This window comes from Thamnophis sirtalis, unplaced genomic scaffold (assembly GCF_051295495.1).
Source record: "Thamnophis sirtalis isolate CommonGarterSnake01/CBP01778 unplaced genomic scaffold, rThaSir2_p1.2 scaffold_6, whole genome shotgun sequence".
Classification (NCBI taxonomy): Eukaryota; Metazoa; Chordata; class Lepidosauria; order Squamata; family Natricidae; genus Thamnophis; species Thamnophis sirtalis.
Window position 1 is genome coordinate 24865424 of NW_028261386.1, and position 22894 is coordinate 24888317.

A 22894-nucleotide genomic window follows, 5' to 3' on the forward strand; every position below is an offset into this window, starting at 1 on the left:
ACTCTGTAATTATTGTCTACTTATGGAATGCTCTACCTGACTCCGTTGTTACATCCTCTAACCCAGTGGTCTCCAACCTTGGCAACTTTAAGACCTGTGGACTTCAACTCCCAGAGTTCCCAGCTTTGCTGGCTGAGGAACTCTGGGAGTTGAAGTCCACAAGTCTTAAAGTTGCCAAGGTTGGAGACCACTGCTCTAACCCTCACAGCTTCAACCTTAAACTGTCTGCCATAGACCCCCACCCCATTCCTAAGAGGTTCCCTACCGACCCTGTCCTACCCTCCCCATTTATTTGTATTCATTTATTTCGTTCATGTCCATGTTTATATTAATACCTGCTATATTGTACACCTTTGACAAACAAACAAACAAATAAATCTTAACTATGTTGGGAGGGGACTTCTAGACAGTAGTCTCCAACTTTGGCAACTTTAAGGGGCTGAGGAATTCTGAGAGTTGAAGTCCCAAAGTTGCCAAGGTTGGAGACCCCCGCTCTAGAACGACTTTTCTGATACCAACCCGATCATTTCCTACCCAGGAAAATAATCAAAGCCGCTTCCCTCCCCCTTCCCCCCTCCCCCCTCCCCTCTCTCTCTCTCTCTCTCTCTCTCTCTCGCTCTCTCTCTGTGTGTGTGTCTTTTCTGCTATTGGCTCTTCCTTGGTTAGGCCCGCCCCGGAAGCTGGCGTTTGAAAATGCAAGCAAGGTTTCCTGAGAGCCCCAGGGGAGGTTGGGGTGGAGGGGGATGTTTCTCTTGCATTGCACAAGCTGGAAGGTGGGAGAAAAGGGCTTGGACAGACCTGGGTGAGTGTTGGGAGCGGGATTTCCCCCCCACCCGCAAGAAAAAAACCCGAAAGAGGCTGAGAAGCAGATCGGAAGGACACGAAGCTGCCTCTCCTTCTCATCCCCCGTAGCCCCCAGCTCACACAAGGGACCAGTTTTCCTCCCTCTGCGCGTTTATAATAGCGGAAAGGGGACCTTTGCGATACCTGGTGACTAATGGGTTTTGTAGTCTCTCTCTATGAATACGCCCTCCCTCGGGCTTCATTGAACACCTGTAGAGAGAGAAATTGCAGGGAAAGCTTAGCTGGAAATCTGCAAGGAGATTATCAGGATGTCGATCACAAGCCGGTCTTATTAGAGGGATGGGTTGGAAGACGCGGGGGGGGGCGGGGGGGAAGCACGCCAAGTGAAGCCTAAGTCCAGGCAGGTGGCAGGGAGCAAAATCTGCAGCTCAGCAAGGAAGGTAGGAAGTTTGCAATATAATTCTTAGCTGGAGGCTTTCCCCCTTTTAAAGCTTAGAGTGATTCTGGGTTGGTGGCTTAGCTTTCGCTAGTTCGATGGCTGCAATCTTTTTGTAGATAAAATTGACCCAGCTTCCATGATGTGTGGGGTTACAGCCAGCCAGGCTAAATTATTATAAAGTATGCCTTGAGATTGTTCAGACAGCAGCTGAAACAAGCTGCAGGGTGTATGTCCTCTCTGTGTGTGTGTGCATGAGGAGGGGAGATGTGGAGAGAGAAATGAAGCATTTGAATCATGTTATGCATATTCTTCGACAGTACCATTAATTGCATATTTATTTCCAGGTTCCATTTAACGTTGATCTTAGTCATTAAAACCTCACATGGTTTAGCTTGAAATAATTCCTCCCCCCCCCCCTATGAAGTTTTGTGGATTCCGACCTTGGCCTCAGAATCTCTGCTTTCCCACCCACCTCAAAAACCTTGCTACTTTGCATGAGCATTGGGCTTTGACAGATGAGGCAGTTCAGGAGGTTTTTTTTTTTTTAACTATTGCTTTGTTTGCTTCTGCTGCAAGGAATTTATCATCATCTGCTCATTTTTCAAACTACATCCGTCCTTGTATTACTCTAATGTTACTAGTTACCTTTTTTTTTTTTTCAAAAATGATACCACACAAATATTTGCATGTGGGATTATTGTAGCATTAAATATTAGTAAATTTAAAATGCAAGTGATTATTGTTCTGCAGATGTTGCCACAATGATAACTAAATTTCTGATATCTAAATTTTTGATAGATAAATGTTAATGTTAAAGGTAATATTTGAATTTACTTCTACTTCAGTGCATTTTAGAGAATATTAGAGATATGTATATTTGTTCAGTAATCTTTCTTGTCTTGCAAAGAAAATGAAAACCCTTATTCCCTTATTGGAGAGAAAAGGGAAGGTATAATTAACAAAACAGTTAATTATTTCCAAAATAATAGACATACACACTTTAATGTATGCACAGTTTATATGTAATTAAACCAAAATGGACTGTAAAGAAATTCTTATGTAAAGAAGTGAGATGCTGCTTACATGCTGTTATACAAAGAATTAAGCCCCCAGTAGTTAAGTATTGCTTAATAGTTCTGCTTTGCACAAAACATACAAGTGATAGTATTGTTTGTCCTTCCACTTATATTCAGATATTGAGGGTGATCTCTAGTGATAGCCTACACACAAAGCCTCTTGCACAGATTGGGACACCCATTTTTGGAGGACTTCACTTCTCACAGTTTACCATGCTTTTTGTACTGATAAGGAAGCATGTAATATGCTTGTATATGCAGTAATTTGAGGCTTCTGTTTCTTAAAGCAGCAGTCACAAACTGGTGGTCCATGGACTGCTGGTGGTCCGCGAGAAAATTTGGGTGGTCTGCAGAAAAATTATTTGCATTTTTTATATTGCACTAAATCAGGGGTCCTCAAACTATGGTCCCTGGGCCAGATACGTGCAATGAACACTTGTGTTGCTGCAGAGAGTCTCTCCCTCTGGGTCTTTTTGCAGGGGTCAGAGGAGGGGAGAACTTCTGACTTGGGGTCTGCTTCAGCCTCCTGGTGTGGGGATTTGGGTGAAGGGTGGAGGGAAGTGCTGATGGTGGCAAAGAGCTGGAGGGCCTTGTTCCAGTGGGACTGCATCATGGCCTGGAACTGGCTGATCATCTCAGCCTGTTGAGCCTCCAGGCGCCAGTACCTGGCCTTGAACTCCTGCAGATCTTCCCTCTGCTTGGAAAGCCTATGCTCTTAGTCCTCAGTAAAGTCCTTCTGCTGAGCCTCCTTCTTGGTCAGATCCAATTTGAACTGAGCCAGCTGTTTTGCCAACTCTTTCTTATGGTGGCTGCTTAGCTCCAACAATTGCTTCCTGTTGGGGCCCTAAGGAGCCTGGGCAGGCAGGCGAGAAGTGGCTGGGAGGAGAGGGGCAAGTAGAGGTGCCCCTTGACATGAGTGATATCAAGTTGGCCATGCCCACTCAGTCACATGACCACCTAGCCACACCTACCTAGCTGGTCATTAGTGGCCCACGGGATTCAAATTATGAATTTAGTGGTCCCTGAGGTCCGAAAGGTTGGGGACCCCTGTCTTAAAATTAATTGGGAACTAGTCCTAGATCTAACCTGTTTGGGAATACATCCCGTTTAATTAAAGATTTGGTGGGTGCATTTGTACACCATAATAAGCTTGGGCGGAATTAATCTCTTAGATTTTTTGTAGTTTACCATAGTGAGCAAACCCTGCTGTTAGGTTAATTTATGATATACAGGTAGTCATTGACTTATAACCAGTTAGTGACTGTTTACATTTACAATGACACTGAAAAAAGTGACTTATGACCACTTCTCGTTCTCGCATTTATGACTGTTGCACTATCCTTATGGTCATGTGATCAAAATTATTGCCATATATTTATGATGTTGCACTGCTCCAGGGCAACCTGATCACCATTTGAACCTTCCCAGGCGTCTTCTGACAAGCAAAGTCAATGGGGGAAGCCGGGTTCACGTAACAAATGCAGAGATTCACTTAACAACTGTGGCAGAAAAGGTCAACGACTGTAGTTTCACTAGAAGAAGCTGGAAAAATTCAAATTTCAATACGGTAATATTACTGTTATACATAAATTCCTTGTCTGTTATTTATCTGTTTTATCATAAAAAGCAACATACAAAACAGAAAAACAACAAAAAACTGTAAAAGAAACAGAGGAAAGAATAAGGATTTTGAAATAACCTAACTAAGATATATATGTATAGCTGGACATTTTGACAACTTCTGTTAATTGGTATAATTTGTTGATTATGCAACTTTCAGAAGAGAAAACCATATTTTGTGTTGTTACATGCTACATACACTATATTGCCCAAAGTATTTGCTCACTCATCCACATAATCAGAATCAGTTGTGAGCGAATACTTTTGGCAATATAGTGTATTTTGTGCCTTACATGCTGTAGTTTTATCATGGTAAGATCTGTTATAGGAGATTTTGCTCTATTTTGTTTTATAAAAGAGCCACTTCAAGGATGGAAGGACGTGGACATAAGTAATTATATGGATAACAGTAGGAGAAAGAGAAAACAGCTAGAGTTTGAAACCATCAGGGATTGTAAACCTTCATTTATCTCAAGTGATAATCTATTACTATCTTTTTTGCTTTTAGATCAACCAAATTAATTTTATTGGTTTTATATTGAAATTCTATTAAGAATTCCTGCTCTACTTTATTTCCACCTTACAAAAAGACGAATTCCTGCTCTACTTTATTTCCACCTTACAAAAAGACCAAGTTTTAATGAATTCATATTTTTCCCCTTACATTGGAAAAACTTAGGTCATAGCGTTTATTATACAGAGGTGGAAAGAAATATTTAGGCCATTAAGTCCAACAGCATTGAAAATCAGGGTTGATATCAAAAGGAAACATAAAAGACTTTCCTATTTGCATTAATTTTGTGGAATTGGATATCATTTTTGTAGGGTCAGTCTAGCCATAAGAGGATATTTTAACAGACTAAAGTACAGAAACTTCCTCTTCTGTCCTCTTGAGTCAACTCCGTGCAAGATCATCATGAACTATGTGTAACTAGTTTCCAACCAAAGGCCTCAATAAATTTAATATATACATTCAAGTAATTCAGTCCTGATGTTCCTCTAGCACTGTGACGGCGAACCTATGGCACATGTGCCAGAGATGGCACATTGAGCCCTCTCTCTAGGCACACACACCATTGCCCACTGCACTTCTGGGTTTCGTTGCGCGCATGCATGAAGTCCAGCTGGCCGGCACACATGGATGTGATGGAACCCGGAAGAGAGCTGCTGGCTGCGCGCACATGCGCAGCTGTTCTCTTCTGGTTTCGGTGGTCCAGCACAAGTGCACACTCCAGTGTCGGCGCTTGGTGCCAAAAAGCCACCACTGCTCTAGCATGTGCTAATGGGGCTACTAAACAGAATTGGATAGTTTATGTTTTTTATGCCTGTTCAGCTTGTTTGCTTTATCTTGAAAGGATTCATTCCTACACTGGAAAAGAAAACTTCAAACTTCTAGCAAGACGAAGCTCCAGCTAACATGGAAAGGAAACTTCTGTGTGCTGTAACCAAGAGAGTAGATGAAACAGTGGATATCTGCTTCTTGGGTAATGCGAAATGTCCTTGTGTGTATTCTAAATTTCATTGTGTTCAGCTAGGACTCCTTCCTTCAGAGAAGAGAAAGGATGATGTATGCTTTCAGAATCCACACCCTTCGGTCGCGAAATGGAAATGGGTAGAGAAAATAATTTTCCCAGGGTTTCTTGAATGTTATTTGATCTTTTAAAAGCAGACTACCGAGGCCACCCACATGGTCTAAATTTACAACCTCCACTTAATTTCTTCCGGAACTTATTTTATTTAAGGTCTTTGGGATATGAAAAAGGAAGGAAAGGTGAAAGGCCTGATTGTATTGAAAAGAAGGAGAAGAAAAAACTCAGATATGCAACATAGGTTTATTTTTGAAATGCATTTGGGCTCAATAAATATATTTTTTATGCACCTGGGGATTCTTTCACCTTCACAATTGCATAAGTCTTTTATCTTAGAATGATAACATTTTTTTATTTTTTATTTTAGGCTTATAAGCAGTAATGATTTTTCATAATGACTAGAGGCAACAGAGTGTTGAGAAGCATATAATTGTTTTGTACTCGGATAAAGTTCAGTATATGGAAGAGATAGAAAAATTATGCTCAGAATTTTGGATTCTTAATCTGATGTATGCATGAGATAGCTAAATGCTTTCTGAAATCTGAAAGGTGATTCTTCCACTTCATTCCGTTTACACATACATATAGAAAATAATTTTGAAGTTGCATATTTTCTAATTTGGGGAACAATTTTTTTTTTATTATTACTTCAACAGGCCAGGAGCATTTAATCAGAATCAGCGAGGAGAGACACGCACCAGAAGATTCAGAACCAATGGAATTATATGGCAAGTCAGCCTGTAAAGGAGAAGATTGTGGTTTCCAGAACTGGGAGTGGTCAAAGACCTTAGCAAGCCAAGAAAGAGCAAAAAACACCCCAGGGGAGAAAGCAAATAACAGCATTCCCTGCAGAGAAGGGAGCCCAGCTCCTTGTGGAACTAGTGTCCAGTTGAGAATTGACACTGGTAAGGACTATGGGAATATTTTATGAGCTTTGCTCATTTTTGTCCCTCTTAACACTAAGCCACGTCTTATTTTCATCATGGATTGTTGAATAAGCTGCTGTGTACTTCTGTATTATGGAATTTCTGGGCTGCTTCAGTTGCAACTGGCTTCACGCAGCATTAATTCCATTTCAGTAAACGGATTATAAAATACAGTAATCGAATATAACCATAGTAATTCTAATTGCGTTATGCCCAGAAACAGCATTCCTAGAAAACAGATCAAGAATTTTTTGGGTGGGGAATCTCATTTCTCAAGTCAGTCTTAAGTCATTTCTTGGCTGGCTTAGTCTTAATAGCTTTGTTAAATTGCAAGAGGACTGGTGCTGGGCTAATCATAGTGGGAATATTAGTTCATAGTAGTGGGGCAGCAGGAGAAAAGGCTTAGCTTTATGCTTGATGGTTGCTTGCTTTGGAGTAGGGATTCCAAGAGAATCTTCCCATCTAGATTTGACTGGTAACTGCTGGGAGTAGCTTGTCCCAAAACTATCCAGGCTGCGGGCCGTATAGAACTTCCAAGATGCCCATTAATACTATGAATTACATCCAATGATCTGGATTTACTCTCAGACAAAATGAAAAAAAAAAAAGTATATCACAGCATAAAGATCACCAGCATGGACATAAAAGCTATTGCCTGCACCTAATTAGTGCACAAGTTGCTAAAATGGTACAAATCAACATAGTGAAATTCAGTGAGATCCCTAGTTTGTGGCATTTTGGTGAAGTTGCCAAACCTGGGGTGCAAAACTTCAGACCACAACAAATGATAGCAGAGTTAGAAGTCTGTTTGCTTCCATGTTGACTCATCTGGATGTTTGAAGCACCAAATTTGTAACCTTAATTTTTGATGCTTTTAGGAGAGTTAACCAAGCACAATAGCTCACATGGTTGGAATCAGTGATGGGTTCTGGGTGGTATGGCCCGATACGGGTGTACCAGTGGTAGCTGGGAGCAGCGGCCACCATACCAGAATGGTGGCTCGTTTGGCCCACCTGCTCGTCCATGTTTCTTACTGCTTTTTGATGCAAACAGGCCAATTGTTCATGCGGCACCTGTGCAACTTATGCCGAGCAGCTGAGTATCGCTAGGTGGTAGTGTGTGCATGCGTACACAGTGCACGTGCCCGACAAGGACGCCCGGCGCCATTGCAGCATACCGGTTGCAACGGGATGCGGAACCCTCTACTGGTTGGAATGTTGGGTTGACAATTTGTAAGCCCCGTGGCCCGACAAAACCGCGCTCGTCAAAATAGCGGCGACAAAACCGCGTCGCTAAAGCCGTGACGTCATCACCGCGACGTTGTCACCGCGGCGACAACAGCGCAGCGACAGAAGGGCGCTTTAAAACAGCGCGGCGGCAGAAAGCCGATTTAAATTAAGGTAAGGGTTAGGATTAGGTTTAGGGGTTTGGTTTAGGGTTAGGTTAGGGTGCTGAGTGCTTCGGAAAGCGTGGATTTGCCCTCCGCAGTTATGTCGTCGCGCTAGGGTCGCCTTTTTCCTTAGTGCTTCGAACGGCGCGGATTTGCCCTCCGCACTTATGTCGGCGCGGATAACGGCTTCTCGGTTTTGTCGGTGAACCTGTAAGCCCACATTTGAGACCCAAATGCTGCTGTGTGATGGGGTGAGCTCACATGATTCGCTTCAGCTCCTGTCAACCTAGCAGTGCGAAAGTGTGCAAACACGAGTAAATACCATATTTTTCAGAGTATATAGAGCACCAAGAGGCAAACTTCCCCTACCGCTGCTTTCTTGTCAAAAGGGATGGGGTTAGTCATACAATAAAGCTTACCAGTATTTGACTGACACAAGGACTCATAAGATACCAGGTATAGTGAGGTGGAGAGTATTTTCCTAAAATAGCAGTTGTTGACCCAATTAAAGCAGCAATGTGCTGCCAAAATCACTGCTAATGAGATGTAGAGTACTGAGGTTCTAGCTGATTATTAAGCATGTTGCAGAGAAGAACCATTAAGATTATATTTGTCGCTGTAAGTCAGAATCCTAATGGAAAGAGAGATAAACCCTGCAGCAGATTACCTAGGAAGGACCTAGGCCGTGACCCGGCAAAAGCGCGGACGGCAAAAGCGCGATCGACAAAATCGCGCCTTTGACGTCATCACAGCGCGACGAAAAAGATCGAAAAATTCAAATAAAAATTAATAAAAATTAAATTAAAGCAAGCCGATTCACATAAAGGTAAGGGTTAGGGTTAGGGTTAGGGTTAGGTTAAGGGTTAGGGTTAGCTTTAGAGCGTTAGCGTTAGCGTTAGGGTTAGGATAAGGGTTAGCGTTAGGTTTTTCGTTACTTTAACGGTTAGGTTTTGGGTTAGGTTTAGGGTTAGGTTAAGAGTTAGGTTTAGGGTTAGGTTTAGGGTTAGGTTTGGGGGGCTTAGGGTAAGGTTTTCGCTTTATTTTTACAATTTTTCGATCTTTTTCGTCGCGCTGTGATGATGTCACAGCGCGCTTTTGTCGAGCGCGATTTTGTCCTCCGCGCTTTTGTGGTGGAACCACCTAGGCGACTAGTTAACTGTTGGCGGGGGGGAGTTGGCCCTAAGAAACTAACTAGATATGTAACACAATGTCTGGAGGTCCTACTTAGAAATTTTGTTGGATTTCTCTTTTTATTCCAGTGGATAATGGATGGAAGAGTGAGAGTGATGGGAAACCATCAGAAAGAGTCAAATCTGAGGAACTGAAAGAAAATTTTTGGAATCAAAGTAGACCAATGGGAGAAGATGGAAGTTTTGTGGAGAAAAGAGGTGATAAATCTATTACTTCTCAAGGCAGAAATTTCAATGAAACCTCAGTTCAGCCTAGCAGCCAAACAGATAAAAGATGTAACAATTGTCTGACTATTCACCAGTTCATCCATGCAGAGGGAAAGTCAAGTAAAAACTTCAAATTTGGGAAGAGTGTGAATTGGAACCAAAACCTTGCTGATGGTCAAACGTTTCTGGAAGACAAGAAACTCTACAAATGTTTGGAGTGTGGAAAGGGCTTCAGTCACAGCTCAAGCGTCTCTTCGCATCAGAGGATTCACAGAGGGGAGAAGCCCTATAAATGCCTGGAGTGTGGGAAGGGCTTCAATTCAAGCACAAGCCTTTCTTCGCATCAAAGGACGCACACAGGGGAGAGGCCATTCAGCTGCTTGGACTGTGGCCTGAGTTTCCGGGACCATTCAGGCCTTATTAAACACAAGCGGATTCACACTGGGGAAAAACCCTACCGTTGCCCGGACTGCGGCTTGAGCGTTAGCACTCAGTCGAGCTTAGTTAGACATCAGAGAATCCATACAGGAGAGAAACCATATCGGTGCACGGAATGCGGGAAATACTTCGGTCAGAGCACAGACCTGGCTTCACACAAAAGAACCCACACCGGCGAGAAACCCTATAAATGCTTAGAGTGCGGAAAGAGCTTCAGCCGAAGCACGAGCCTAACTTTGCACCGGAGAATCCACACCGGGGAGAGACCGTACAGCTGCTTAGACTGCAACAAGAGCTTCTCTGACCAGTCAAGCTTCATTAAGCACGAGAGAAGCCACACAGGGGAGAAGCCGTACAAATGCCTGGAGTGTGGGAAGAACTTCAGTCGGAGCACAAGCCTTTCTTCACATCAAAGGACACACACCGGAGAGAGGCCTTTCAGCTGCTTGGATTGTGGCCTCAGCTTCCGGGACCATTCAAGCCTGGTGAAACACAAGCGGATTCACACCGGGGAAAAGACGTACAGCTGCTCAGACTGTGGCCTCAGTTTTACCACTCAGTCCAGCCTTGTTAGGCATCATAGAATCCACACAGGAGAGAAACCATATCCATGCTCGGACTGCGGGAAGTACTTTGGCCAGAGCACAGATCTTGTTTCACATAGAAGGATTCACACGGGGGAGAAGCCCTATAAATGCTTGGAGTGTGGGAAGAGCTTCAGTCGAAACACAAGCCTAACTTTGCATCAGAGGATTCACACCAGGGAAAGACAATAAAGATTGCAGTAGGAAAAGCGGGGGGGGGGGAACCTATGCAGAAAAGAAGTCGTGTTTATATGCACAGAAAGATCTTCAGAGAACAAGCATTACTTCGAAATATTTAAATTGGACTTTTCACCAACCTGTGTAAACTTTGAAGGTAGCCATATGAAAAAGTTATTTTGTTGATACTCGTTCTCTTAAGAAGTCTTTGCTGTGGTTGTTGCAAATATAGATTAGAAATAGATTGGCAATTCTAACATATTGTTTAAATTGAAAAGTATGCATAATTAAATTTTACATTGCTTGCAAAGAATGTTTTTTTCTAACAAAAGTTAAAGTATATATCTGCAAGAAAATTTTGAACACTTTCAGAGAAACCATCTAAATTTAATAAAATAATTGTGTGGAGTGAAATTAACCATGCTGTTTCCCCTGGCAGTGCCAGTTACAGCTTTTACAAAAGAACAAAAGTAGTCTGATAACCTACAGAATGGGAGAAAAAGCATCCAGGTGCGTTTGCAAGCAAAAGGGAAAGTTTTAATACATTAAAGCTTTAAAGGTCTGTAATTGATTACTACGAATTTTTAATACATTCCTGGAGATAAGCTACATAATGGGACTTAACCTCCGAGTAGGTTTGCATAGAATTGTGCTGTAAGCCAGTAAAAGATCAAAGTAGAAATGCAGATCACTGAAATCAGGCTGAATATTTCTGATCAAGGTCTGTCCTAAGTTGAGGCAAGGGCAGAAGGGTAAAAGAAACACTGGCGATTAAGAAAAGGATAAACAATGCCTGCAAGGAAAATGCAAAAGTGGGCTTCTAAGATAGGAGCGATCTTGAAGGAAAAAGTTGGTACTTTTAAATTGCATATTACACACTCATTTAGCTCAGTAAATACAGATAGTCCTTGCTCAGCAATCACAGTTGAGACCAGCAACTCAGTCATTAAATGAAGTGGTCACTAAGTGAGATGACTGCTTATGACCTTACATCAGTTTTCCTTTGCTTTACAGACCTGTGAAGTTCATAAATTTGAGGACTGGTCCCAAAGTTACTTTTTCATCACTGTCATTTGCTAAACAGTTGCTAAATGAGGATTATCTCTGATGTCAAAATACGCAATAGCTGTAAAGGGAAAGTCATAAATTTCATAAAAGATACAAAGTGGAGGCATTTAGCAGACTTAAGGGTTAGATTCCTGGTTGAAAAGTGTTGCTGAAATTGTGTGGCTTCTTAAGATGTAGCAGAACTGTTGGAAAATTGATAGTGTTCCTTTTGAGATTGTTTCATTCTGGATTAGTTTATTTAATGTAATTTAAATCATTGTTTTAAAAAATTGAATCACCAAGAGATTAAAACCCTGCTGTTACACTTTAATTTACATCTCTTTCTTAACTAATTGTTTTTGTATATTTTTTAAAGTTGTGAAACTGATCACTAAAACAATTTAATTGACAACTGTTTTATTATGTCTAAATAATATACTTTATGTAATGTTTTAAAGTATCTTGATGTGTATTGATTTAGGAAAATAGTACAGCTAGGAATTATATACTAGGAACAGCACTTGGTCACCTTTTTTGTTCTGCTTTGCTTGGTCCAGCTTGACTACTACAGGAGCAACTACATCAGTAGCAAACTGATTTTGGTCTAAGAAACTAATGCTTAGTCTAGAACTTTCAAGACATAATGAGATTGCACAAAATCACGTTCATGGAATAAAAAATTGGAAAAAATATGGGGACACTGCAGGGACAAATTTGCCTGAATTGTTAAACTACTCTGGCTGGTTAACATGAACAAGTAGGCAGCTTCCTTATTCCTGTCTATCTTAGGTCTTTAACCATGATTAGCTTCTTTATACTGTAGGCAGGCAACCAACTCTAGCAATGAAATTTATTTCCCAATTCTGTTCAACCTAGGGAGTCAGCTATCCAACTAGTTAAGCCAACCCAGAGGTGTTTCATCTCCTGGCACATGATGTTCTGTGGAACCATTATTTCATTGCAATTAAAAATGAGGTAGGAAATTCCATGAAGAAGATCTATTAATGCCACACCTAACTATACCTAACCCAACTACTTCTGTTCATTAAAAAAAAAAACCACATACACCTAAGTATGCCAAATGCTTGAGATGTGCTATAAAACGATGTGTCTTTTAACTCATTCCATGCTGGCATTCTTGAAGTTTAGGGCAGAAAGATTTAAGATCACTCAACCGTAGTGATTTAACTAGAGTAATAAAAAGGAACATCCTGTAGTAGAAACACTAGATAGACCAAAACTTACCATTATTAACCATTGTTGAAAGATGCTTTCTAGTTTGCAAGCTTCCCCATTACAATATCTTCCTGCTATGGAGCTGCTTTTCACAAATAACCTTAGAGACTGTTCTTTGCACTTTCAGGTTGTCTAAAATTTCTACCGCTGTAAACACTCATTGTACCTTTCATTGAATTGCAACTGAGCTGGAGCTGCTATATGTTAAACTATGTTTATAGCAGACAGTTATATCACCAGTTATACTTACTGGTCTGCCCAACACTTGAGAACTGGCCACATTTATCTGATGATCCACCAAAGTTTCTGTTCAAAGACACTACTAATCTTGATAGCTATTGTGAAAGTCCCTTGGTTGAAATATACGCAGATCTATCTGCTTTAAGAGGAATCATATGAAGCTTTGGGGTGCCAGTTCCCTATTTGGATGACCTTTGTATCTATACCAGTACAAATGCATTTTGAGACACTCCTTTTGCCCAATTATACAAGTTGACTTGTGTACTAATCAAGAAATTTCTAGCTTGAAAAATGCCAGAGGGAGGAAAGTGTCACTTATCATCTCAGTTGTAGAGACAGATATGATCATCCTTCAGCTTTTGAGCACAGTGTTAAATTACAATGAAGTAGAATTTAGTTCGGTATCAGTAAGAACTTTCTAACAGGGAAAACTGTTCAACAAGAAACTTCTTCAAATAATAGACTCTCAAGAAGTACCTCTGGCCAGACATCTCAGCTCCACATGAATAGTCCGGTCTGGCTATTGGGTTAATAGTTTTACCAGTAGCCTGGTTTAATTTAAAAGTCAACTTTCTATGCCTCCTTACACATCCTCACCAGTTGGGATTACCGTGTTTTCCCCAAACTAAGACAGGGTCTTATTTTTTTTTTTGACACCAGAATTAAGCGCTTGGTCTTATTTTCAGGGAGGTCTTATTATTTTTGAGGTGCAGGAGGTGAGCGTGGTCCTTTCATGGCTGCTGCTGTGTTGCAATATTTTCAGGAAGGGTTTATTTTGGGGGGAGAGCTTATTTTAGCACATGCGCTCAAAAGTCCAATTGGGCTTATTATCTGGGGAGGTTATTTTCAGAGAAACAGGGTATGAGTCAATAGTCTTCTGGAAAAGTAGGAGGAAGAATCATTTTTATGTAGGCCTACTTACCTACCCACCCTCCCTCCCTTCCAAAAAGGAACAAAAAATACAGAAACCGGCATCTACCAGGCCATATCCTTTTATTATAAAATATATTTCATATTGCTGTTGTAAAAATTACATTTCACATTTTTTGTTTACAATAAAAAATAATACTTGGAAGACGATCAAAAGAAAAGCTCCAATTAGATAGAAATTCACGATACAACAGATTTCCCCCTCCCCTTAGGCTTGATAGCATATCACCATCGAAAGAGCAGCGGTTTGCAGATTACAAGAACTATCCAACCACTCCTACCTTCATTCCTTTTATTTTCCCCAAAAAATCTTTCATGCTTAAGAAATTCAAAAAGCCAGGCTCACCAATCTCAAGCTCAGAAAACCAACTGAGTAACGGCTTTAAAGTGATCTTAACAACCAAGGTTTTAACAGGCTTATTCTTGATCTTCTAAGGAGGCTAGTTCTGGGGCTTCCTCTTCACTTTGTGTTCCCCTATGTCAGATGTCTGCAAACGTGGCAACTTTAAGACTTGTGGACTTCAACTCCCAGAATTCTCCAGCCAGCTCTTTTGGGAGTTGAAGTCCACAAGTCTTAAAAGCTGTCAAGTTTGCAGACCTCTGCTCTATGTAAAAGCAGAGTGATAAAACCCAAATAGTTTCCTAGTTCTCTACCCTGCACTGGAGTTAATGTGTGCATTCAGTTTTAGGGGAGAATCCTATTTGCCTAGAATTACATCTTGATCCCAGAGGATGAGCTGGCAAACTGTCTCCACATGTCTAACAAGGCATGGCACTCACGCACATCTGCACTCAGTACACACATATATATATATACACACCGTTGTGCAATCATATAGCCCTTTTATTTGGAAATCAATTCCACTTCTCCTATTTGAAAGCAAAGACATTTTTTTAAAAAAAAATTGGACACATGAAATTACCGTAATTTGATTTTGGAGTTCTACATCTAAACCTCATCGAGGTGTTTTGGTTTCCATCACCCCCAGTCTCCATGCTGATTAGTAATTATGGGAGTTGGAGTCCAACCCAGCAGATAAACACCTGGTTAGTGGTGTTTCCAGTATGCTGATTTTGCTACATAACATTGGTGGCTTTTGTTTGAAACAACAAAATCAAGGGTTCACAGTGCATAGCATGAATAGAAAACAGGCCCTTGTTACTGCTAATAAAATGGTTATATATGTGTGCACAAGTCACAATTTTCTCCCTTCCCCTCAAAAAAAAAGGTTACACAGCCCCCAGTGGTATTTGCAGATCTTCTAGTTAATTTTTGAAAAATGATATAAGATTTAGAAATCAATCCTGTAATCCAGCAGAGCTGGCTGGAGAATTCTGGGAGTTGAAGTCCACAAGTCTTAAAGTTGCCAAGTTTGGGAACCACTGCTGTAATCCAGCATTTTTCAACCTCAGCATCTTTAAGCTATGTAGACTCCAACTCCCAGCATGCTTAAAGTCCTCACATCTTAAAGTTGAGAAACCCTGTTGTAATCCAAAGTAACTAAAATCAAAATGGAAGAATTAAAAGACTGTACCACTCGTTCATCCAGACAAGAGGCCCATGGAATGATTACTAGATTAAAGCTAAAATCCTCTGGCATCAGAAATACACTAATGTTCTTTACTCAGTAATAAAAACAAACCTTTAGGGACCTTATTTTGGGAAGCCGTCGGGTTCTGATGCATCCTATTGACCCAGGAAGTGAGTTATGCTCCTAGGATTGTGACAGGGAGTGTGTCCATTCACTACCCACAGGTTTTGTGCAAATCCAACAGAAAAACTAGCCTTGTTTCAAGTAATCAGAAAGACTGGGCTGAACAAAAATGGGGAAAAGGAGACAGCCTAATTCAGGGGTCTCCAATCTTGGCAACTTTAAGCCTGGAGGACTTCAACTCCCCCCAAAAAACCCTGGTCTAAATAACCCAAAACTTTTTTTTTCTTTTGCTATTTTCAAAGCCAGGAGAAAAGTCTTAGTTGCATTTGTGAAATGGCAAGCATTTTTCAAAAAATGTTCAGAAAAGAATAAAAAGTAGTGGCTTGGGTACAGATAGGGCTCTCTTTCATTCTCTCTCTGGCCTATATTGCAAGAAAGAGCAAAGGTTGGGAAACAGACAATCCTGTGAGCAGAAGAGGCAGAAATGAACAGAGCACCTCGGTTTCTTCAACTCACAATGTGGACTGGTGACATATGAAGGCTACCTTTGCAAAATGGCTGCCCCCCCAAAAAACAGGTTCTTCCTATGAAGGGGGAAACAGGATAGTCTCCACTGCAAATACAACAGTTTTACAACACCATTATTTAGGAAGCAATATTTCCTAAAATTGCTTCCTTCCAACTTTTCCTTCCTGTGGGGAGGTTATACTTGGGGTGAAGGAAGGAAGAGAATTATATTCCAAAGTTTCTTGGTTAAAAGAAATCACTGACATACATTGTCCAGTCTAATTGTACCGCATAGCTCACAAAATAAAAAGAGAAGGGGGAAAAACATGTCCTATTTCAAAAATACTGGTAAGAAATATATTCCCATGGAAGGCTAGCTTTTCTTTTCACTCTCCAAAATTAAGTGCTATAAATTTGAGGGTTGGGGGAATGAGGCATTTGAAAAGGGCTGGCTTTTTGTTCAAAAGAGAGGACAGCATTGATGGTTATGCTCCTAACCTCACCAGCAAATGGCACATATTCTTTGACACCATAGTAACACTTCGATTCCAAGAATCTGTCGTGGCATAACACGGATATCCTATATTCCAGAACACTGTTTCTCAACCTTAAGCACTTTAAGATTTCAATTACTAGAATTCCCTAGCCACCAATGCTGGTCAGGGAATTCTGGGAGTTGGGAAGTTCACACATCTTATAGCCAAGGATGAGAAAACATTGTTCCAGCGTGTCTTCAGTGTTTTGCTGCTTATTCTTTTATAGGGCCTTTTCTCCACACAACTTTTTAATCACATTCTAACAACAGCTACTCCCCACCCACCCCCGCCAAAAAAAAAACCATTGCTTTTTGTAAGCATAAGACCCAGACTTTTGCCACTGAAGAAACTGATCTTTAAATCTCAATCTGAAGATACTCATTGACTACTCTCTCCTGATTCAACACGGAACTGAGAGATTCCCCTCCTAAATCAGAAAAGAAACAATTTTACTCTGATACAAGGATCCATCCATACCAGGATGGCTAAAGTAGAAGCAGCAGTTAAAAATGTTGGGATTTTAAAGAAACTTTAATGTTACTTTAGGGGACTGAATTTTAATCAAGCCTTGTTCTCAATACTCAATTTTCAGTGTCAAATTGGAGCCGTGCTCGTCTTGGAATTTGAGGAGAAATGGCTTTGAAATTCACAGGTTCCCACTAAGAATTATTTGTTAGATCATCAACCTGCAACAGATTGGCTTTGCAATTTTGCATCTTATCGCTTTAGTCTATATAAGACATGCCACCCAGAGAGTTACTAAGAGCTTGAAGGAAGGCAGCTGCAGAAAAGCAGCCAAAACCCTCCTTTGAGTATCTGATAGGCATAATCAGAGCAATGCATTGCTATCATTAAAGTGGCCAATTTCAAAGTCCTTGCCCATTTATGTATTTTTAATATTAATTTTCTCTTTTTATTAAGAGGATTTATAGGAATCAACTCCATCAGCTCTCCCAAGTTTTTTAATGTTTTACAATTTAGTCCAGAAAGAAAAAGCAGTTGCACTGCCCCAAACCTCCAAACCTCCAAAATAGCTGTAGCTTGGAAGTCGCAGATGATGTACTTTCATTGGGGAAATCCAGAGATTCTGGATTCGGGGACAGAAAGAAGCAGTGAAGTTTGTCAGGAGGAAGAATGGATGCCAAAAAAAGAAAAAGAAAATCTGGCTCATTTGTGAGAGCAGAAGAGTTCTGAGACAATGGCGTCAATAATCTAATTTGAGCAACATCAGCCACAGATCTCCAAAAAGAAGCATCCATCTTCTTGGATGGTTAAGTCAGACCATTCATCCACTTGCTAAATCATGACTCTGTAATGACAACTGGCTGCTTTGTTTAGCAGAGACTATCACTCAAATAACTGCACCAAAATGGTTGGTCCACAGCAACAATTACGTTGACTTGGCTGTAACACAGAGGTGGTATTCAGCAGATTCTGACCAGTTCTGGAGAACTGGTAGTGGAAATTTTGAGTAGTTCAGAGAACTGATAAATACCACATCTGACTGGCCCCACCTCCACCTATTCTCTGCCTCTGGAGTTCCAGCTGATCAGGAGGGAATGGAGATTTTACAGTATCCTTCCCCTGGAGTGGGGAGGGAATGGGGATTTTTGCAGTAACCTTCCCCTGCCACGCCCACCAAGCCACGCCCGCCATGCCACACCCACAGAACCGGTAGTAAAACAATTTGAATCCCACCACAGCTGTAACAGGAAACAGGCTGGTAGGTCAAGGCCCTCCTGCATCTTGCAACAGTTTTGGTGTTTTTGTGCCCCACTCACTAATCCTAGTAAACTCATATCTTGGTAATGGGTCATCCTTGATGAGGTGAACTTGTAGTTTTTAAAGGGCCAAGTTTATCTTTGAGGACCAAGGGCTTCTGCTCAGCAACCCCTGCTTTTATTGAAAGGAGGGGATCAACGCCTTTCAATGTTTCCCAAGAACTCACTGAACCAGAGCTGCAGAAGTGAGAGAAATGTATCTCGAATGGGGAGGAAGAGATTTGAGGTTTCTCCTGAAGCTAAAACTAATGTTTCATCTAGGAATTCCTCCCACCCCAAATTTTCATTAGTATTTTGGCATGGAGCATGATTTTCAAAGCCAAGTTCCTCGTTATTTTTTAAGTTCCAAGACATTTTCACAGAAATCAGACTATCGTGACCCAAGCAATGCATTTTTAAAATCCCACATTTTATGATAAACATGACGCTTCAATTGTAATACCTCTTATCTGAACTTTAATATTCCCAAATTCCCTATTCAGAATTTGCACTATATAAATCTGATTCCGATTTTAATTTTCAAAAAATTAATTTGCAATTTGTACAAATTAATTTGTAACTAATTACAAGATCAGTTAAGCATCTATCCAATGTCCAGGCTAGAAAAATAAAATCTGACGTACTGTGAATATTATGCACAAGATTACAAAAAAAAAAGCAATCAACAAGCACCAAAAATATACATAATTCCTTTTTAAACTCTTCCACCCATCCCTTAAAAGTACCCTCGAAGAAAGATAAAAGGGCTCACATTTTTATATAAGGAAATTATAATTCTGCAGGACATATAGTTCAGTTACTATTTTACAGAGAGAGGTTTATCTCTTTAGTTTATGGCTCATGATTATCAAAACGCTTCGGGGAAGGGGAGAAAAGAGGCAGAGAACCAACTTCCAAACAATGTAAATACCTACCAATATATCTCATTTTCCATTTCCATTATCATTACTGTTGGTGTTGCCATTTTACCTCTGCAAAATGAAAACAAACCAAGCCACATGACTTCCGAAATGGAGGAACAGATTTCCCCATCAGCCAAACTGATGGCTCTTTAATAGCATGACAATGACTTCCGTGGTGAAACTAGCCATCGATTTCTAATTAGGCTTGCCACTGAAGCCAGCATTGCACCACCTATGATCATGCATTTTTGAGTTTGCCAACTTTGAATGTAAACTTCCACACACCTCCAACACGTCATCTGCAGCCCTGAGAGCCCCCACCCTCCTGCGTGGCAGGGCTAAAATCCATTTTAATTGATTTGGGAAATTTAAGAAGAGAAATGCATGGCTTAGGCCAACAGATGCCAAGGCACGCATAACACTCCTTAAAATACCCAATTACCTCAAAGTTTCAGCCCTGCCTATTATGTTGATGGCATATGGCTAACTACCACCCATTGCAACACCCATCTAACACTTGGTTTATTGGACTGTATTCCCCCATCCTACTGAGATCCTGCCTGGCCCACCTTCATGCCACCAGATAACCAGAGAGAGAGAGAAATAGAGAGAGAAAGAACAATATTTGCAAGGAATTTTGTCTATATGAATCCTAACATATACATGCTAATCACAGAAAATTGAAAGGAATATTTGTACAGCTTGGCTAACATACTTTGGATTTACACAGTTCCTTGTGTAGATGATACAACCAACACTAAGTGTGAAGGCAAAACAAGTATGTAACAAGCAGGCAACCATTTCCAATTCCACCGTCTCTCACTGTAGTTTAACCCAAACTCAGTTGTAACAAGAATAGTCAGACAGAAATCTGATGGGGAGATAGATTATTACAATTTTTTCAGGTTTTGAGGACAATCATGAAGGAAATACAAGTTTACAATGATGGAATTATTGGTTATTATTTCAAACCACCCCCTTCAAAAAAAAATTGCAAAATGTTCATTTTTTTCTTACATGACTCAAGTATCTTTGAAAATTGTACTCATCAAATCCCAATCAATTCTAAGACAATGTTGGCTTGTCTTCAAGTGCTATTTCCAGCATATCTTTGTGTCCCTCCCAATTTCCCATTTCTTTCTCTTCTAACTACATCCTGAGAGACTGGGACTCGAGACTGTGGATCTAGGATCACTCAGTATCCAGAAAGATGGGATGGAAAGAATGAATGGGGCGGCAGGGCAAAATAAATGGGCATTCCAAGAAACTGAACATGGACCAGCATGCCCTACAAAACATCTCAGGCTTTCTCATATGCAAAACTTGGAATGCTGCTTCACTTGTTGTTCAAAGGTTTAGACTGCTGGCACCAGGTGGGCTGACCTTGAAGAGGAAGGAAGAGCATAATCATGGGTTTTTATGCGCTTTGCTACTTTGCTACTTTGCTCATTACCTGTTGGCACGTACGATAATTAGAAAAAGAAATGAAAATGTCCAAACACGTTACCATTCATGGGAAACTCAATTAATAATTAAACATTTATTTCTTCGCTGGAAGATAGGTCTGATTTGGGGAGCCCATTAATGAAGACAGAAGAATTCACAGTTGTACAAATGTGATATGCACATTCCCATTGTTGGGAAAGCCAAGACTGACCCAGATTCTTGCTTGGAGCATGGAGAACTTTAATTTACTGCCACATAGTAGAGTGGAAGTGGGGAGATTGTGATGTTCCTATGGTATCTGGGTAATAAAAGTTGCATTGGGGATGTTCAAAATGCATCTCAAACCAACAGTTACATCAGCCAATAGTTCTAAGGCTCTTGCAGAATGCATTTGTTTTGGGATTTACACTTGCTAAGAAAATCCAGATTATTTTTATGTTCCTTCCACTTCATGGTTATTTGGAATTTGGGGTCTTGCAATTTAAAGCAATGGCTGTTTCCCAACAGCCACTAAAGAAAACAAAATAAAAAGCAGTGCTCATTAAGGATGCAAATGGCTAATTCCTGTGCGGGCATCCGAGGATTAACAGGGAAACAGGGTGTCCATTAGTAGAGCAACTGTCCTCATCCATAAGAGTTCCCTTCCTGTCCCTCCATTTTGCACTCTCTAAATGGTTATGTGACTTCAGGGGAGGTGAAACAGTTGCTTCTCTCCTCCATATTGCAGTCATTGATCCAACTCCACAGCCAACCTCACCCTCTACCGGGGAACAGATCAAAGGTCTTTGGTCCCTGGACCCACCTAGAAACAAGTCTGTAAGATAGATCAAGCAATCAGCTTTTGTTTTTTCCTTTGTCCTCCTTATTTACAGATAGAAAGGGAGGCTGTGTTATTTGTCATTTAAAAAAAGAAGAAGAAGAAATCGTGTAGAAAAAGCTTTCCCACAAAACACTGAACGTTAGAAAACCTGGCAGATGTAGACTATACACAGCTTGGGATAAACACGGGGCTCGCGAGATTTCTGCCAAAGCACCAGGAATTGCTTCCAAGACGACAGAGCCCTGGATGTGGCCAAAATACAGAGATCTGGCTATTTTGCTCTTGGGTAACTGCGAGAGAGAGAAAGAGAGAGAGCCCTCTGAGACTTCCCACCAGAAAAGGGTGTGAATGCAGGTACATCCTTCTCAGTCCAAAAATCTCTGGCATGCTTTTTTCCACCGGCAGGCTGTGCACCACTGATCTCGGTGCTCGATGCCATAAACTTTGCGGCACTTCTTGGCTTCGCCACGGACTTTTCTAGAGAGAAAAAAAGACAAAAAAAAAAATGAAAATGGCTTTTTAGGCTTCCTCTGCTCTGTCAGCCTCTACATTGCTTTGCTTGCTATCGTCTGCCATAGTAAATGGGGAGGAAGGGGGTTTCGGCATTTGGGAGGGGAATCATGCTGGAGGTGATATCTCCGGGAGAGGAGGGAGTTTTGTTCTCACCACTTTCTGTGCATCCTGAATGGTCCTGTTTAGGTCTGGTCAAGGTCAACCATCTCTGCATACCAGATGGATGAAGCTACCTACAGATGCACCCCACATGACACCCTTGGGGGCTGGAGATTGGACATTCGGCTTGGGGTTATTGGGGGGGGGAACGACTTGGGTAAACCTTTGATATGTACAATTCCGCATCTTTAGTTTCAGATCTTGCTTTACTTTCGCTGCTTTCACTTCATATTCAGTAAAAGTACCTTTTCTCTAAACCAATGGAGTTGAGGTTTTCCCTTCGTGAATTTTGAAGGAGCCACATCTGACAAGTTCACTATTTGAGTAACGTAAGAATTATATGTCACGGTAGGGGGAGGCATCAGGATTTTAGAGATGCTTAGGTGGGGCATGGCCAAAAAAAGGTTGGGGATCACTGATCTAGACATTTTGTCTCGTCTAAAAATGACCAAACATACAAATCTGCCTTTTGCTCAATCATGCCACTGACCAAAAAAAACCCTACAGCCCATGTCTACTTCTTCTGGCAGCCAAAATTTCAAGCAGAACGCTCTTTCCTCTGAGCCCAAGCCAACAGCACGGGTTCAAAACCTCTGAAGGACAATTCCCCCACATTTGACTTTCTGAGCATATCTGACACCTGCTATTTCCCAGCTCTGCTTGAAACAGCTCAGTCTGGCTT

General features: G+C 41.0%; 2 protein-coding genes across 4 annotated transcripts in view; one reads left to right on the forward strand and one right to left on the reverse strand.

Annotated features, from left to right (window-relative positions):
* The first annotated feature begins 3525 nt into the window (after nt 1–3525).
* LOC106542917 (uncharacterized) lies at nt 3526–10471 on the forward strand. The gene is made up of 4 exons (XM_087717441.1): nt 3526–3886; nt 5295–5423; nt 6185–6433; nt 9104–10471. The coding sequence occupies exons 2-4, from the start codon at nt 5357–5359 to the stop codon at nt 10453–10455; spliced, it is 1668 nt and encodes a 555-aa protein (XP_087573567.1). The 5' UTR covers nt 3526–3886; nt 5295–5356; the 3' UTR covers nt 10456–10471.
* Nucleotides 10472–13939: 3468 nt separating this feature from the next.
* Nucleotides 13940–22894, reverse strand: part of ZNF395 (zinc finger protein 395) — a 50671-nt gene continuing 41716 nt past the window's right edge. For all 3 annotated transcript variants that reach the window (XM_087717444.1, XM_087717442.1, XM_087717443.1), the window contains exon 10: nt 13940–22017. In XM_087717444.1, coding sequence (XP_087573570.1) covers nt 21906–22017 — 112 coding nt within the window. In that variant the 3' untranslated portion in view covers nt 13940–21905. The remainder of the gene's footprint in view (nt 22018–22894) is intronic.